The 15,328-nt window shown below is 42.4% G+C and overlaps 1 protein-coding gene across 10 annotated transcripts in view; it reads right to left on the reverse strand.

Annotated features, from left to right (window-relative positions):
* Nucleotides 1-1,332: 1,332 nt before the first annotated feature.
* LOC112264953 (plectin) overlaps nucleotides 1,333-15,328 on the reverse strand; it is a 159,127-nt gene continuing 145,131 nt past the window's right edge. For all 10 annotated transcript variants that reach the window (XM_024441885.1, XM_024441883.2, XM_024441881.2 and 7 more), the window contains 7 exons: nucleotides 14,817-15,173; nucleotides 14,467-14,550; nucleotides 14,270-14,374; nucleotides 14,058-14,156; nucleotides 9,318-12,668; nucleotides 1,646-8,892; nucleotides 1,333-1,513 (listed from right to left, as the gene is read on the reverse strand). In XM_024441885.1, the coding sequence (XP_024297653.1) occupies nucleotides 2,527-8,892; nucleotides 9,318-12,668; nucleotides 14,058-14,156; nucleotides 14,270-14,374; nucleotides 14,467-14,550; nucleotides 14,817-15,173 (10,362 nt within the window). In that variant the 3' untranslated portion in view covers nucleotides 1,333-1,513; nucleotides 1,646-2,526. The remainder of the gene's footprint in view (nucleotides 1,514-1,645; nucleotides 8,893-9,317; nucleotides 12,669-14,057; nucleotides 14,157-14,269; nucleotides 14,375-14,466; nucleotides 14,551-14,816; nucleotides 15,174-15,328) is intronic.

Here is a 15,328-nt window from a genome sequence, read left to right on the forward strand (position 1 = left end):
GATACTTTGTAACACATTTATGTAGTGCTTATGAAGGCTTTATGAAGCCTTCATAAGATAAGCTGAATGTCATTTAAAGGGGGATCAGACATGCAAAGCAATAATAAAATATGTATGACAATATTATGGAAATTTCGATTTTTTTTACAAAGGAAAGCACTTTTAAGGAACAAAACAAACAATTGTGGTGGAAAATATGAACACTGGTTTAGGAGGCAACAAGTGATTAAGCTTAAAGATATTTTTCAAATTTACACTGACTGTACAAAACATTAGGAACATTACTCTTTCCATGATAAACTGACCAGGTGACAGGTGAAAGCTACGATCCCTTATTGATGTCACCTGTTAAATCCACTTAAATCTGTGTAGATGAAGGGGAGGAGACAGGTTAAAGAAGTATTTTTTAGCCTTGAGACAATTGAGACATGGATGTTGTGTGCCATTCAGAGAGTGAATGGGCAAGACAAAAGATGTACCTGCTTTTGAACGTGGTATGGTAGCAGGTGCCAGGTGCACCAGTTTGAGTGTGTCAAGAACTGCAACCCTGCTGGGTTTTTCACGCTCAACAGTTTCCCATGTATATCAAGAATGGTCCACCACCCAAAAGATATCCAGCTGACCACACAACTGTGGGAAGCATTAAGAGTCAACATGGGCCAGCATCACTGTGGAACGCTTTCAACACCTTGTAGTCCATGCCCCGACGAAATGAGGCTGTTCTGAGGGCAAACTGGGATGCAACTCAATATTAGGAAGGTGTGCATAATGTTTTGTACATTCAGTGTATAATACAGTGTACAGTACATAGCTTGTCAGTACATTTCAAATGTTATAATTATTTTTAGCTCTAAACATTTAAATATTAGCCCTGTACAAATGTTCTTAGTTGTATTATATAGAAATAAAAGGGTATGAATACTGTATGATGCATAAATTGTGTGATGAACTTGGGAAATACCTGATAATAATGATAATATATAATTTGAACTATGGGAACTGTGTCAGTTTTTTTCTCCAGTTGTGAATCACTCAATTTACTGTACAATTCACACCTTGTAATCGATGCAACCCTTTGATGCATTGAATATGCAGGCACTTACAAAAACATTTCAATACAGCAATTGTGGTTTGTGTGGAGGTGGTTAAAGACTGTTACTGCGATCAGGTGTAGGTGAGCAGGCAGAGGGTCAAAGTTAGACGCAAGGTTGTGGTTTGTGTGGAGGTGGTTAAGACTGTTACTGAGATCAGGTGGAGGTGAGCAGGCAGAGGGTCAAAGTTAGACGCAAGGTTGAAGACGGTCAAAGCAGTGATTCATTCTATTTTGCTCAGTTAACAACATCATCCTTTATTTTTTGAATAAATGGCTGAAAAATAAAAAGTCTAAAACAAATTATGGACATGTATGTCGGTGCAGTCTTGAACATTGCCGGTGATCTTCTTTTTGACTTGAGGTTCTCAGGATATTGGAAGACATCAAAGCATAAGCACACAAGAGGAGGAGTGGGGATGGCTAAGGGAGTCAAATACAGACAAAACTTAGATTTCAACAAAATGAAGAAAAAATACTTGAAGATACAGCATTTATTTAAGATTCACGTCTAGCAAAAAAATATCAAATCAAAGAAAGGATTTAGAGACTCACCTTTCAAAAGTCTCCAGAGAAGCAATGGTTCTGCTGAGAAGTTATTTCAGCTTGAGATGAGACCGAGCTGTTTCATGGTGATTTGGGGCATCTTTCACTTCAAGTGAGTTTGTCCAGGTTATATTATGTTGGGATTGCCATCCTTGGAATGCTCTCTCCATAAGGTGCTTGACTGTATAAAGACTGCATAGTTTTAACTGATTGGTAGTCCATTGTATATTACAAGAAGGGGATAGGTAGAATCCAAACATTAGCGGCACTGTAGCCGAGATGAGAAAAGATCTTGAAGCTTGGTTTTTGTTTAAGCATTTCTTCCAGTGTTATAATAATTAATTGTCCTGTGACTCCTTATTCTACTCTGCAGATTGGATGCTTTCCTTTCTATATATTTGTAATGACAGACATCCGTTTAACAGCGTTTACATCTAATTTGTTTTTGCCATAAAATGGTATACTTTATAATAGATATTGTTCTTTCTTTGATGGAATTTAACAGAAATATATAAAAAAAATCAAAATATAATTTTTACTCAAATGTCTGAAAATGTAACTATAGAAGTATAATGAATTAGAACTAATAACAAGCTGGCTTAAAAATGAAAAAAATATGTCAATATGTCTAACACTGAAAACGTTATTATCAATATAATTGTAGTTGCTAAAAATACAACTCTTCTGTATGTAAGCATATAAATAATGGCAACATTGCCAGACTACACAAAACAAAAGAGAGCAACCAAAAATGTACTTCAAAAAGATTTAACTGAATAAACTATGGACAAAATGTAAAGCCAGCAAAAAGATGTATAATATACTGCAGAAAAGCCCCATAATAACGACATGCAGAGCAGAATAAAGGTAGTCTATTTTTCTAATAAGAATTAGGCAACTGGTGAGTAATTGGGTTGTATTGTGGTGAATATTCTCTCTTCAGAACTGCAGTTCCTGCCCATTGCTAATGATGTCAGGGCCTGTGCTAGCTCATCCATGCTAAGTCCGCTTTGTAATCCTGCATTATATCTGCGCCCATAGCTCGTCGAGCTGAAGGAGGAGGGGGAAAAGTTAGTGGAGAAACCAGAGCCTGTGGCATCAAAGCTCCCTCGTCTGGAGCCTGACCTGGAGCCAGTTCTTGAGTCGGGCCGGGAACCGGATGCAGACCCAGAACCGCTAACACTGTAGGGACTGTAAAGGCCTTTACTTGATTGAGAAGAGGCTTCCAACAGACGCAGACCAGAACCCTCCTCAATCATGCTTCTATCCATGGCATCCTTGTATGAGATCTTAAGCTTGGTCTTTGGACAGGTGAGGTATTTGGAGTATCCACTGACATCTCGTAGCTTTTGTGCAGTACGTGCATCTAGGGTGCCCTTGTTGACTGCAACGTCTAGTGGAACTCTGCCAGTGACCTCTGGTTCGATCAAACCACCAGTTAGATATTGTACTTCCAGGAATCTCTGACCCGCCTCATAATACAACCACCCTTTTTTTAATGCTTGTGCGGCAGACATTTTTTTTTTGGTTCTGGGATCCTCAAATCCATTGAAGGCCTTCTGTGCCAGGTTGATTCGGTCAACCATGATCTTATCCACAAGTCCCATGTTCATTGCATCTGAAACTGAGAACTTCTCTCCAGTGTTTGGATCAATGATGCCACCAACGCAAGCCTGAGCCTCCAGCAATCTTTGACCTGTGATATTGTCCACAAGATTTCTGTGCATGGCTTCTGTGACAGACACCTTTTCCAATGTGTCAGTATCCAGTATTCCAGCCACAGGCACGGTTTCTTCTGTTGGGTCATTCCATATTGTTGCTGGGGGTTTGATAGAGGGAGCTGGGCTACTGGAGTAAGATGATGTGGACCCGAAAGAGGATGACCTGGATCTGGTGCCAGTTATGTTTCCGGACAACATGTCTGCAAACTCTGTGATGGACAGAGTTCCAGCACGGTATTGATCCAGAGCAGACTGGTCAATGAGGCCCTTTGTGATTGCATCATCAATGTCATACTGTCGGCCAGACCTCCTATCAATGATCATGGACTTCACAACACCATCAGATGAGGTTATAGTAATCTCCTCCCACTCACACTCTTGCTCTGCAAGCTCCATGTAGGTCTGTTGATCTATAAGTCCTTTGCGATATGCCTCATATACAGACATCTCTTTGCCCGTCTCTGGGTCAACAATGACTACCCTGCGTTTACGCACAGACGATTTAGAGGATGTCTTCCTCTCACGTTTCTTTTCTTTCAACAGTAAAAGTGCTAGTCCAGTTTCCGGGTCAATCATACATCGCTCCATCAGTTGCAGGTAAGTGAGGTTCTCCTCAGTGTTAGGGTCAAAGAAGCCTTTGGTGTCATCAGATGGGTCTGTAAGAATGCCATTCATCTCCTCATCAAACAGGCCACGTGTGTAGGCCATCTCGACTGGCAAGCGGTGACTCTCTTCTGGGTCAATGATCCCACCAGTGGCAATTTGGGCTTCCAATAGGCGAATGCCGTGGTCTTTCAGAATGAGACCCTTTTTCATGGCCTGGAATAGAGAGATGATCTTGCCAGAGTACGGATCCCTGTAGCCTGTAACGGCACGCTCAGCAGAGATGAGCTTGTCTTTGAACTCTGGACCAACAACTCCCATTTTAACAGCATCACCAACATTCAGCTTCAGGTTCTTTATCGGGTCAATTATATATCCTGTTGCTGCTTGAGCCTCAAGAAGTTCAAAGGCTGTCCCGGGTCTTATCATGTTCTTTTTCATTGCTTGGTAGATGGAGAGACGGTCTTTGCTGGATTCTACATATACTCCGGCAATGCAGCTTGTGCCCTCAAGGTACTTCTTCACTGCTCTGCTGACCTCCTCTACTGAGATAAGGCCTTCAGTGAGATCATTGTATGTTTTTTGGTCAATAATCTGTGAACGAAGCAGCTCATCTAAGGTGATTTGCTTTCTGAGACCCTTGAAAAGCAGCCTTCTGTCGGCCAGTGAAAGTAATCGCAGACCACTCTCTTTATCAGCTTTGCATCTCTTCAGCAGCTGGGCATAGGTCTGTCTCTCCTCTGTGGTTGGATCAACATAACCTTGTACATCACTGTTTGGATCAGTGATCCTGTCATACGTTTCCTTATTGATGTATCCGCGTTGCATGGCAACATCTGTGGGAAGGTGAAAGTAGTATTCTGGGTCCATAAGTCCCCCAGTGGAAGCCTGGGCTTCAAGGAGCCTCAGGGCATAGTCCTCAGGAACAAGGTCTTTTTTCATCGCTTGGAAGAGAGAGATTACTTTTCCACTGTAAGGATCCTTGTAGCCAGTGACTGCCCTCTCGGCAGAGAGAAGTTTGTCATGGATTTCAGGGCCGACTAGCCCTTTGCGCACAGCTTCGTCAACTGTTAGCAATTCTTCTTTCACTGGGTCAATGATGAATCCTGTTGCCGCTTGGGCCTCCAGGAGACTGATAGCAAAATCAGGCTTAATGAGACCTCTCTTCATGGCCTGGTAAATACTAACCTTAGAGGGGGAGTCTGAGAGGATTCCAGCAATACTGCCTGTGCCAAACAAATACTGCTTTACAGATGGCATTTCCATTACCTCCCGGATAGTTTTCTTCTCTTGCTTCAACATGTTGTATGTTTGAAGGTCGATAATGCGAGAACTATAGAGCTCCTCAATAGTGACTCTTCGTCTGATCACATCACAGGACATGCTCTGCTCTCCTTTCAGTATCTCCCTTTGTTCAATGATTTCAATGACGATGATGATCATTCTCTCCTTTGTGATTTGCCCGAGGCGATACTGCTCCAGGAGCCTTAGCTTTTCCTCCTCAGGGAGAAGGTTTGACCCCATGACATCCCATAGGGTCATTACCTTCCCTGCATAGCTCTGATGAGGGATATCCACTTGAGTGTTAGTCAAGTCTGTCTGTGCCATTTCTTCAGTGTATACGTATGACTTTTCCACGGGACTTTGAGCTTCAGCCTTTGATAGCGGCAGGAAGCACAGACCGGTATCTGCATCTCTTATGCATTTCTCTTGCAGTTGTTTGTAGGTGGAACTTTCATTATTGTTGGGATCAATGAAAGCTTTGATATCCCCTGAGGGGTCAGTGAAGTTATTAGCCATTTGCTTATTGAAATAGCCACGTTGGAAGGCCACATCATTTGGAACACAGTGGCTGCTGACTGGATCAATAATCCCTCCTGTGGCCACCTGAGCTTCCAACAGGGGAATAGCATGTTCTCGTAGCACAAGCTCCTTCTTCATGGCTTGGAAGAGGGAAATGGTGTTGCCCGTGTATGGATCTCTGTAGCCAGTCACTGCTTTCTCTGCTGACAGAAGTTTCTCGTGAACCTCAGGACCAACAACTCCTGCTTTCACAGCATCATCCACAGTGTACCTCTGGTTTTTGACAGGATCGATAATGAAACCGGTTGCTGCTTGTGCCATGAGCAACGAAAGACCTGTATTTTGTCTCAATATGTTCTTCTTCATTGCTTGATAAATGCTAACCTTTTCCTTTGATTCGCCCATATAGATGCCTACAATCTGTCCATCTGTTCCTTGCAAGTATTTTCTGACTGAGTCAATGTCACTGATTTCTTTGGGTTTCTTTTTACCCTGTTGGAGTTGATCATATGTAGCTTTATCAATTATTTTGGATTCAAACAATGAGCTGGCAGTGACAGATGACCTAAGCCCTTCAAAGCTGGCCTGTTCCTTTTCCTGTTTCTTAGCCTCCTTTTCATCAACCATTGTGACAATGATTGTAATCATTCTTTCAATAGTCACTGTTCCAGTTCTGTACTGTCGAATCAACTCGATTCTTTGTTCCTCTGTAATATATTCAGAGTTTATGATCTCCCAAATAGTGACTTTCCTTCCTTTGAAAGGTCCATACGGCAGATCCATAGTTGCCTGGTTCAGGGCATCTTTGATCTGGACCTCAGTGTATTGATGTTCCTCTTTTGACTTATAATGTCCCTCTTTTGACTTTTGAATTGCTTTCTCTGAGAGCGGAAGAAATGGAAAACCAGTATCTTTGTCAGTGACACATTTTTTCATGAGTTGTACATAAGATGCATTCTCCCACATGTTAGGATCAAAGAAAACTTTAGTTTCATCAGTGTTGCTGCTCAAGGTCTTGTTTGTTTCATCGTTAAAATATCCACGTTTGCAGGCAACATCATGTGGGATGTGATAACTTTTAACTGGATCAATTATACCTCCAGTTGCAAGCTGAGCCTCTAGCAGACGGATACCCTGGTCTTTCTTAATGAGGTCTTTCAACATTGCCTCAAATAGGGATAGATTCTTTCCAGTGTAGGGATCTTTGTACCCATTAACAGCTCTCTCTGCAGACATAAGTAGTTCATGCATCTCTGGGCCAACAAGACCTGATTTAACAGCCTCATCCACAGTGAGCTTCTGATTTTTGACAGGGTCAATTACAAATCCAGTCCCAGCTTGAGCTTCAAGAAGAGTCAATGCAGTCTCGGGAGAGAGCATCTGTTCCTTTACAGCTTGATAGAATGGTATTTTCTCATTTGTTGACTCAATGATCACTCCAGCAATGCTATGTGTACCCCTTAAGGCTTTCTTAACAGGCTCCATCTCAGAGATTTCTTTGACAGTTGTTTTACCATTATGCAATTTGTTGAACAGGTCTTTATTGAGGATCTTAGATTCTAGAAGTTCAGCTGCAGTGACAGGAATCCTCAGACCGTCAAACACAATTTCATTCCTCTTCTCTTTATCTTCCACAACGCTAATTACAATTTTGATAATTTTTTCCACAGTAATTTTTCCGGTCTTGTACTGGCGAATCAGATCCTTCCTCTGTGCCTCTGTGAAATACTCTGAGTTAATGATTTCCCAAATGGTCACAGTCTTTCCTTGGAATCTTCCAAATGGTACAGAGATATTCACTTTAGTGAGTACCTCTTTAGTTTCTTCAGTTGTGTAGGTCTTGTCACTTTGTGTAGCTTTCTCTGTGATTGGTAACATAAGTAGGCCTGTCTCTGCATCTGGGGTGCATTTCTCCAATAGTTGCTGATAAGTGAGGCTCTCCTGAGAGCTTGGGTCAATGAATAACTTTGAGTCATCAGTAGGGTTTGATAGAGTTTTGCTCATCTCAGCATCCAATTGGCCCTGCTTATAGGCTGTCTGGAGAGGCACACGGTGACTATTGACAGGGTCAATTATTCCACCAGTTGCAATCTGAGCATCCAGAAGTCTAACGGCCTGGTCTTTTTCAATCAGACCTTTTTTCATGGCCTCAAAGAGTGAGATTTTGTCTCCAGTGTAAGGATCTTTGTAACCAGTAGCTGCTTTTTCTGCAGAAAGCATTTTGTTATGGAGTTCTGGGCCTATTAATTCCTCCTTTACAGCTTCATCCACAGTGAGCATTCTGTTTTTCACTGGATCGATGATGAACCCAGATGCTGCCTGAGCTTCAAGAAGCATTGTGGCAGCGCCAGGAGAAAGTTTATTCTCTTTCATGGCCTGATACACACTCATTTTTTGCTTGGCTGCAGTCAAGACTCCACCAACACTATTCTTGCCTTTGAGACATGTTTTCACTTTCTCAGTCTTGCTCAGGTCTTTCACTGTGGTTTTGCCTTTTTTCAGCTTATCAAAGTCCTTCTTGTTCAGTATACCAATGTCATGGAGCCTGCTGGCAGGAACCTTCTCCCTAATCCCATCGAAAGAAAATGGTAATTCTTCGTTTTTCTTCTCACCATCAACTACTGCAGACCCATCGAATACTTTCTTTGTTGTTCCCACCATTGTCATTGCAATCAGCTGATCTTCAGGGACCTCATCCGTTTGCATCTCCATTTCTTTAGTGTGGGATTTTGCTGATGTTTTTAATGTAGAAAGTTGCTGCAGCTTCTCTCGAAGCTTTTCATTCTCCTCACCCAACAATTTCTCTTGTTCAAGCCTTTTCTTTTCAAGATCCTGCATCTCTTTCTGCTTGTTGCTCATCTCCTCCTCAGCATCCTTCTGCTTTTTAACAGCGGCATCCATTGTAGCGTGGAGTTTCTTCTTCTCCTGTTCCATCTGCTTCCTTTGACGATCCTGCTCATCTTTGAGATCTTTGGCCTTCTTAACCTCATCCTCAAACTGTTTCTCAAGCTTATTTTTCTCTTCTTCAATGAGCTTTTCTTTTTTCAACAACAATTGTTTTTCTGTCAGGAAAGTCTGCTCAAGAACGATCTTTTCCTTTTTAATTTGTTCCTGTTGGGCATTGGCCATCTAATTTGGAGAAAAAAAAGACAAAATTAATACAACTCCAAACATACCTTCTTCACATGTGCTTAACATTCTATTACACTGATTATAACTTCTAAATAATATAATCAATATATTTATATATAAATGTTATTGTATATACAGCATTTAACTGTATTCTGTATTCTATGATTGGAAATGTATTTGAAATCGGTTTAATTTTGAAATGCAATTATAAACATTTGCTAGAAAACATAATTGGATTTACAAAATGCAGCAACATTTGGTAATTCATGAGAAATTACTTAGTATTGTTGACAGTCTCTGCAATTCACATGAATAGTAAATTTGGACCTCCTTTATGTGTTAGTGTTTTTGAGAAGGTTATGGATATTTGCAAAGGGGTTTGCACTTTTTATTTCACAGGATTATTTCACATTCTGCAATACCTCTTTAGAATTGTTCTGTAGATCTGCAGCCTCTTTTTGTAATTTCTCATTTTCTTTCTGAAGGTCAGCTATGGCTTTGCGTAGGTCATCAGACTCTTTGCTGCTCTGTAATCTCTGCACCTCCAGTTTCTCTAAAATTACTTTTTCTGAAGCATGTTGCTCTTTCTCTTGGAGACGAACCCTGATCTCATCTGCTTGTTTCTTGAATTTCTTGGCCTCCTCTTCTGCTTTAGACTGAGCATCACTAAGCTGTGTCACCCTAAGCTTCAGTTTTTCTGCCTCCACCGTAGCTTCATGCTGCCTCTTGCGCTCAGCCTCTAGGGATTTTTGGAAGCCCTCTGTCTCCTCCTCAAAACGTTGCTGCATCTGCTGCTTGTCCTCCAGCAGTTTTTGGGCCTGCTTCTGAGCCTTGTCCTTTTGTTTCTGGAGATTCTCTGCCTCAGCTTTCAGTTTAGCTGCTTCTTGGATAGCTTGCATTTTCTCCTTCAGCATTTTGTCAGCAAGAGCCCTCTGTTCTTCAAGCTCGGACTCTGTAATCTGTCTCTCTCGGGCTGCCTCCTGAGCTTCTAAGCTTAGCCTGGCAGCATCCTCCGCAAGCTTCTTCATGTTCTCAGCTTCCTCTTCCAGGAATTTCTGAGTATTATCTTTGTCTTTACTCATGAGACGCTGGTTTTCATTCTCAATTCTAAGCTTAAGTTTGATCAGCTCCTCCATCTGGACCTTGATCTTGAATAGTTCATCCTCCACTTGAGCTTTCTGCTTGACAGCATTGCTAACTTCATCCTTCTGGCGCTGAAGCTCTTCATCCAAAACAGATTTCTGCTTATCAGTCTCATCCAGTCGTAGTTTCACCTTTGTCAGCTCCTGCTCAACTTGTTTCTTCTGCTTCACTGTTTGTTCAGCTAGCTTTTTGTGCTTGGCCATCTCTGCATCTGCCTGCTGTTTCTGTTTCAGAGCAGCAGCCTCAGCTTCTGCTTGCTTTGCAGCCTCCTGCTCTGCTTCCATCCTCAGTCTCTCAGCATCCCCCTGAGCCTTGGCCTGTTTGGCAGCCTCAGCTTCAGCTGCTTTCTTCTGCTTCTCAGCATCCTCTGCTTTTTGACGGAGTAAAGCAGCCTCTTTCTCAGCGTTTTCCTTCGCCTTCTCAGCTTCTTGTACAAGATTCTTAGCCTTTTCAAACTCCTCTTTGAGCTTGCCCTGGAAAAGATTGTCCTCTTTCTGCTTGACCAGAACAGCCTGTGCTCTCTTTTCTGCAGCACTACATTTCTGTGCAGCCTCTTTGGCTACACTAATCTGTTTCTCTGTTTCTTTGTCAGCATCCTCCTTTTGCTTGTTAGCATCAGCAGCAATCTTTTTAAGGCGCTCCACTTCTTTCTGAGCTGCCTGCCATTGTCGCGCTGCCTCTTCCTCTGCTGCAGTGATCTTTTTTACTTTCTCTTCAGCTTGCTTCCTTTTGTTCTCCTCCTCTAAAGCATGCTTTCTGAGTTTCTCTGATTCTTCCTCCGCCTTGACTTTGTTCTTATGTGTCTCATCTGCAATGCCTTTAAGCTTGTTCAACTCCAACTCAAGATCCAACTTGCCTGTTGATGCCTCCTCAAAGTTTAGTTTTAGTATGCGAATCTCCTCTTCGACCACCCTCCTCTGCTTAAGAGTTTCCTCTACAATCTTCTTCTGCCTCTCCAATTCAGAATCAGAAGTTTTCTTAAGCTGGGTGATCTTTTCATCAATGTCTTGCTTGTGCTGTTTTGCTTGGTCTTCCAGGACCTTTCTCTGATAAGCCTCATCTTCGGCTTTTCTCCTAAGTCGCTCATTTTCTGCCTCTTTATCCTTCAGGGCAATCTCAGCTTCAGTTTTCAGACAAGTTGCTTCATTAATGGCTGCCAGTTTTTCCTTGAGTATCTTCTCAGCCTCTCCTCTTTGCCGAGCTGCCTCATCCTCTGCTACCTGCCTCTGCTTCTTTGCGTCTTCAGCAATTGATCTCAGCTTAGTTGCCTCTTCAGCTAGTTGCCTCATTTTCAATGCCTCAGACTCAAGGAGATTTCTGCTTTTCTCTGTTGTAGACATGGTCTCCTTCTCAGCTTTGGACTTCATCTGAAGAAGAACTTCCATTTCACGTCTTACTTTGGCCAGTTCATCTTCTAGCTCTTTCCTTTGTTTTACAGCAGCATTCACCTCATTTTTCAGGCGCTGGAGCTCGTCATCCAATAGAGACCTCTGTTGCTTACCATGGTCAAAGTCAGCCCTTAGGCGAATTAGCTCTTGCTCTGCAGAGAGTTTCTGCTGGGCCATTCCCTCTGCCAATTTCCTCTGTTTCTCCAGCTCCTTCTCTGCCATTTCCTTTTGCTTAAGAGCAGCCTCTTCAGCCTTAGCCCTTTTCTTTGCCTCTCGCTGAGCGTTCTCTTTCTGCTTCTCTGCTTCCTCCTGAGCCTGGCTCTTCTTATGGGCATCTTCCTCAGCCTGGAGTCTCAAACGGAGTGCCTCGTTGGCCTTCTGCCTCCACTTCTCAAGTTCCTTCTCTGCTTCCTCCCTGGCTTTGTTGGCTTCCTCTTGTTGTTTCTTGAGGCGCTCTGCCTGTTCCTGCAACTGAATAACAGTGTCCTGTTCTTGTTTCAGTGATGCCTCAAGCTTTACTGCCTTCTCGTTAAAGGACATGCGTTTGGTTTGCAGCTCGGTAGCGGCACTCTTCTGTGCCACCTCCTCTGCAACCATGACCTGCCTCTGCTTCTCCTCCTCTGCCTGTTTCATGCGCCTCTCTGCCTCTTCAGCTTGCATCTTGAACTTCTGCACCTCATCCAGGGCCTTCTGCTTTTGCTTGGCAGCCTCTTGTTCTGCCTCCGCTTTGTGTTTCAGCTCCTCCTCCGCGTTGCGCTTTTTCTGAGTCTCTTCATTCACCTGCTTGCGAAGCTTCTCTGCCTCCTCCTGAGTAACTTTTCTCAGTCTCTCAGCCTCGACAGCCATGTCCCTGAGCTGCTGAACTTGGGCCTCAGCAGTGGCCTTCTGCTTTATGGTGGTCTCTAATTGGATTCTGATGATGTGGATCTCCTCTTCTATCTTGGTGTGACTGTACAGTGCCTCCTCAACCTGCTGGCTCTTGGATTGGATCTCTTGCTCTGACAGGTTCTTGAGTTCGTGCAGCTGCTGCTGTATGTTGTGCTTCTGTTTCTCAGAATCCACTTTCACAACCTCCCTCCTGCTGACCTCTTCTTTCATTTTCAACTTGAGCTCCTGGGCTTCTTGTTCCGCTTTAGCGATAGCTTTTGCGTGTGCCTCAGCTAACTGTCTTTGTTTGTCTAATTCAGCCTGCATCTCAGACAGCTTTTTTCTCTCCTCCTTCTTTAGTATTTCAGTAGCTTTCTGTATTAGTGGAAGCAAAAAGTAAAGGGAAAAACAATGTTAAGTATTACAGTGTTAGAATATAAATGTTTGAGTTGATTGAATTACTCAAAAAAAGTCAAACGTTTAAGTACATGTAGGTACACATACAGTGGGGTCCGAAATGATTGACACTCATGATAAAGATGAGCAAAACTGACTTAATAAATAAATAATTTAAAAAGTTCCAATTGTTTTTGAACATACAATATAGCTCAGTATTTGAATGATGTGTTTTAAACAGTAATTTCTGCTCATCTTTATCAAGGGTGTCAATCATTTCGGATCCCATTGTAGAACAAAACGTTACTTCAAATGAAAAAACATTTGTTATCTACTGAGAGAAATGTTTGTTATTTGCTTTAGGGAAATAATCACACATGTCTCGTCACATTTACTTAATGTATGGCACATATAATGAGACATTTTCACAACACTATTGGGATCTTGAATGGTATATCATGCCAATTAGGTATTTTACCTTGGGTCTTTTGAAGTAGCCATTTAATCTTTCATTACTAAGATAAAATACGAATCAATCAAATAACACTTTTCAATGTTCTGACTTGGCTACTACTCTTCAACTTTACCTTGGACTAAGATTGGAACTAAACTTGAAAGGACAAGAAGCTGAAAAATAATAATTTGCAAAGAGTGTATTACCCATAGAGAATATGCTTAGATTGAGTTAGGTTGGAAAATAAAGGGGCAAACAAAACTGGTCACTTGAAATAATCATTCTGAGGTGGTAGTTAGTCAGACGGCAGAGTCCTAATCACCAGATCAGAGAAAATGGAGTGTGCAGAAATATTTTGTTTCAAGAGTGAAACAACAAATTCAATTGCAGAAGAAAAAAAGGCTGGAGTTGAATGGGGAGCCGGATGTTTGCTTCAGATTTGAGTGGATACTGTAGGAACACTAACTTGCAAGTGTAATTTAAAGACTTATTACACAACCATGAACCACAGTATAGGGAGAATGAGAGACAGATACTGTTAGTGACGCGTTAGGGATGTGCTGCAGCACCGGAATTTGAAATGACTATTTTTTATTACTCACCTTCCATACTGCGATGAGCTATACTAAAACTAATTCATTTTCTCATAGACCACATCAGCTAAAATATATTGAACCCTTTAATTAATACATTAATACATAAAGAGAGTGTTTTATAGTAATTGTTGTTATCGCCTGGGTATTCAAGTCTGTTTGTGCCATCATGTCACTCCTTGACATGCCAAACATCTAAATAGTTGACATGGGCGCACAAACAGATCTCGGACCAGGCGATTGTTATTATGGTTGGTGGGTTTAATTAAAGTTGTCAGGAGCAGGGAGCTGCTGCCTGCCTTCAATGTGTCCCTCAATTACCTCCTCGTCCTCAAGGCGGCGCTGTGTCTCCGTGATAAACTTGATGTACTGGCTGGTCAGAGTCATTAGCTCACTGTAGCGGGTTCTCAGAGTCACATACTGAAAGACAATTTCAGATGTTTAGTAATCCCATATAATTGTTATCAACTTTAAAGCTACTGTAGCTGTAAAAGACTATTAAATAAATTCCCCATCGTGTCTATATGACCGACCTCTTGGATGATATTGTCAGATGCACACTCCATTTTGGTTTTCCTAAGGGGCGAAGCCAGGGGCTCCACCAGAGCTTTGTACGTCACCACCTGAAGCTCATAGTCCTGGGGAAAACACATGGACATAATATACTGATTTTATTAATGCAACAAATCTCCATATGCATGATCTTGTTTTAAGTGATTTGTATACGCACCTTGACCGCATCAATATATGCCCTTGCATGTTTTTGACACTCCTCAACCTTATCTTTGTTGTTCTCGATCTCTTCTAGGAGTTTCTACAATGATAAAAGATTGGAACACTGACTGTCATGATAATGTAACGTAACGTAACGTAACGTAACGTAACATTATATTCCATCATCGAGCAAAGAAGCTTCATCTCCACTATTTGTAATGGAAGCCTCCTGCTACCTTGTCCTGGGTGCCTCACATTGGTGGTGGATGAGGTGAGTTTCCCCTTTACTATGGAAAGCACTTTGAGCATCTAGGTAGAAAAGCACTATATAAATCCAACTAAATATTATTATTAGTTGTAGAGTACCTTCTCCTGTGCCAACTGTTGCATAAGGGCCTTGCTGTCGCCGATGGGTATGGCCTGGATCTTCTCCTGCCTTTGCTTGGCATCACCGAGCCATCTGATGAGCCAGTCATAGCTCTCGTGGTAGGCGCACATCTGCCTCCCCAGCAAGTCCAGTTCCTGTTGGCGCAGGTCTATCTGGGCAAACACGACCTGCCAGCGCTCCTCTAGCCCGGCCACTAGTTGGCGGTAGTGTTCCAGCTCGGTGTTGTGCTCACTGTGGACCAGCTTAATCCGCTCATTCACGGCCGCCGCCTTTTTCAGTTCCACCTGGAGATTGTCGAACGTCTTCTGGTCATCCTCTGCCTCGCCACGCATTGTCTACCAGAGTGAAAGAGGGAGACAAAGAGAGAGAGAGAAAAAGAGAGAGGAAGAGCGAGAAAGAAAGAGTGGGAGAGAGAGGAACATCACTACAAAGAAATCATTAAGTTACTGTCGGATAACCAGTCCATGTAAAAGCATTGTCTATTCACCAA

This window comes from Oncorhynchus tshawytscha, linkage group LG13, assembly GCF_018296145.1.
Source record: "Oncorhynchus tshawytscha isolate Ot180627B linkage group LG13, Otsh_v2.0, whole genome shotgun sequence".
Classification (NCBI taxonomy): Eukaryota; Metazoa; Chordata; class Actinopteri; order Salmoniformes; family Salmonidae; genus Oncorhynchus; species Oncorhynchus tshawytscha.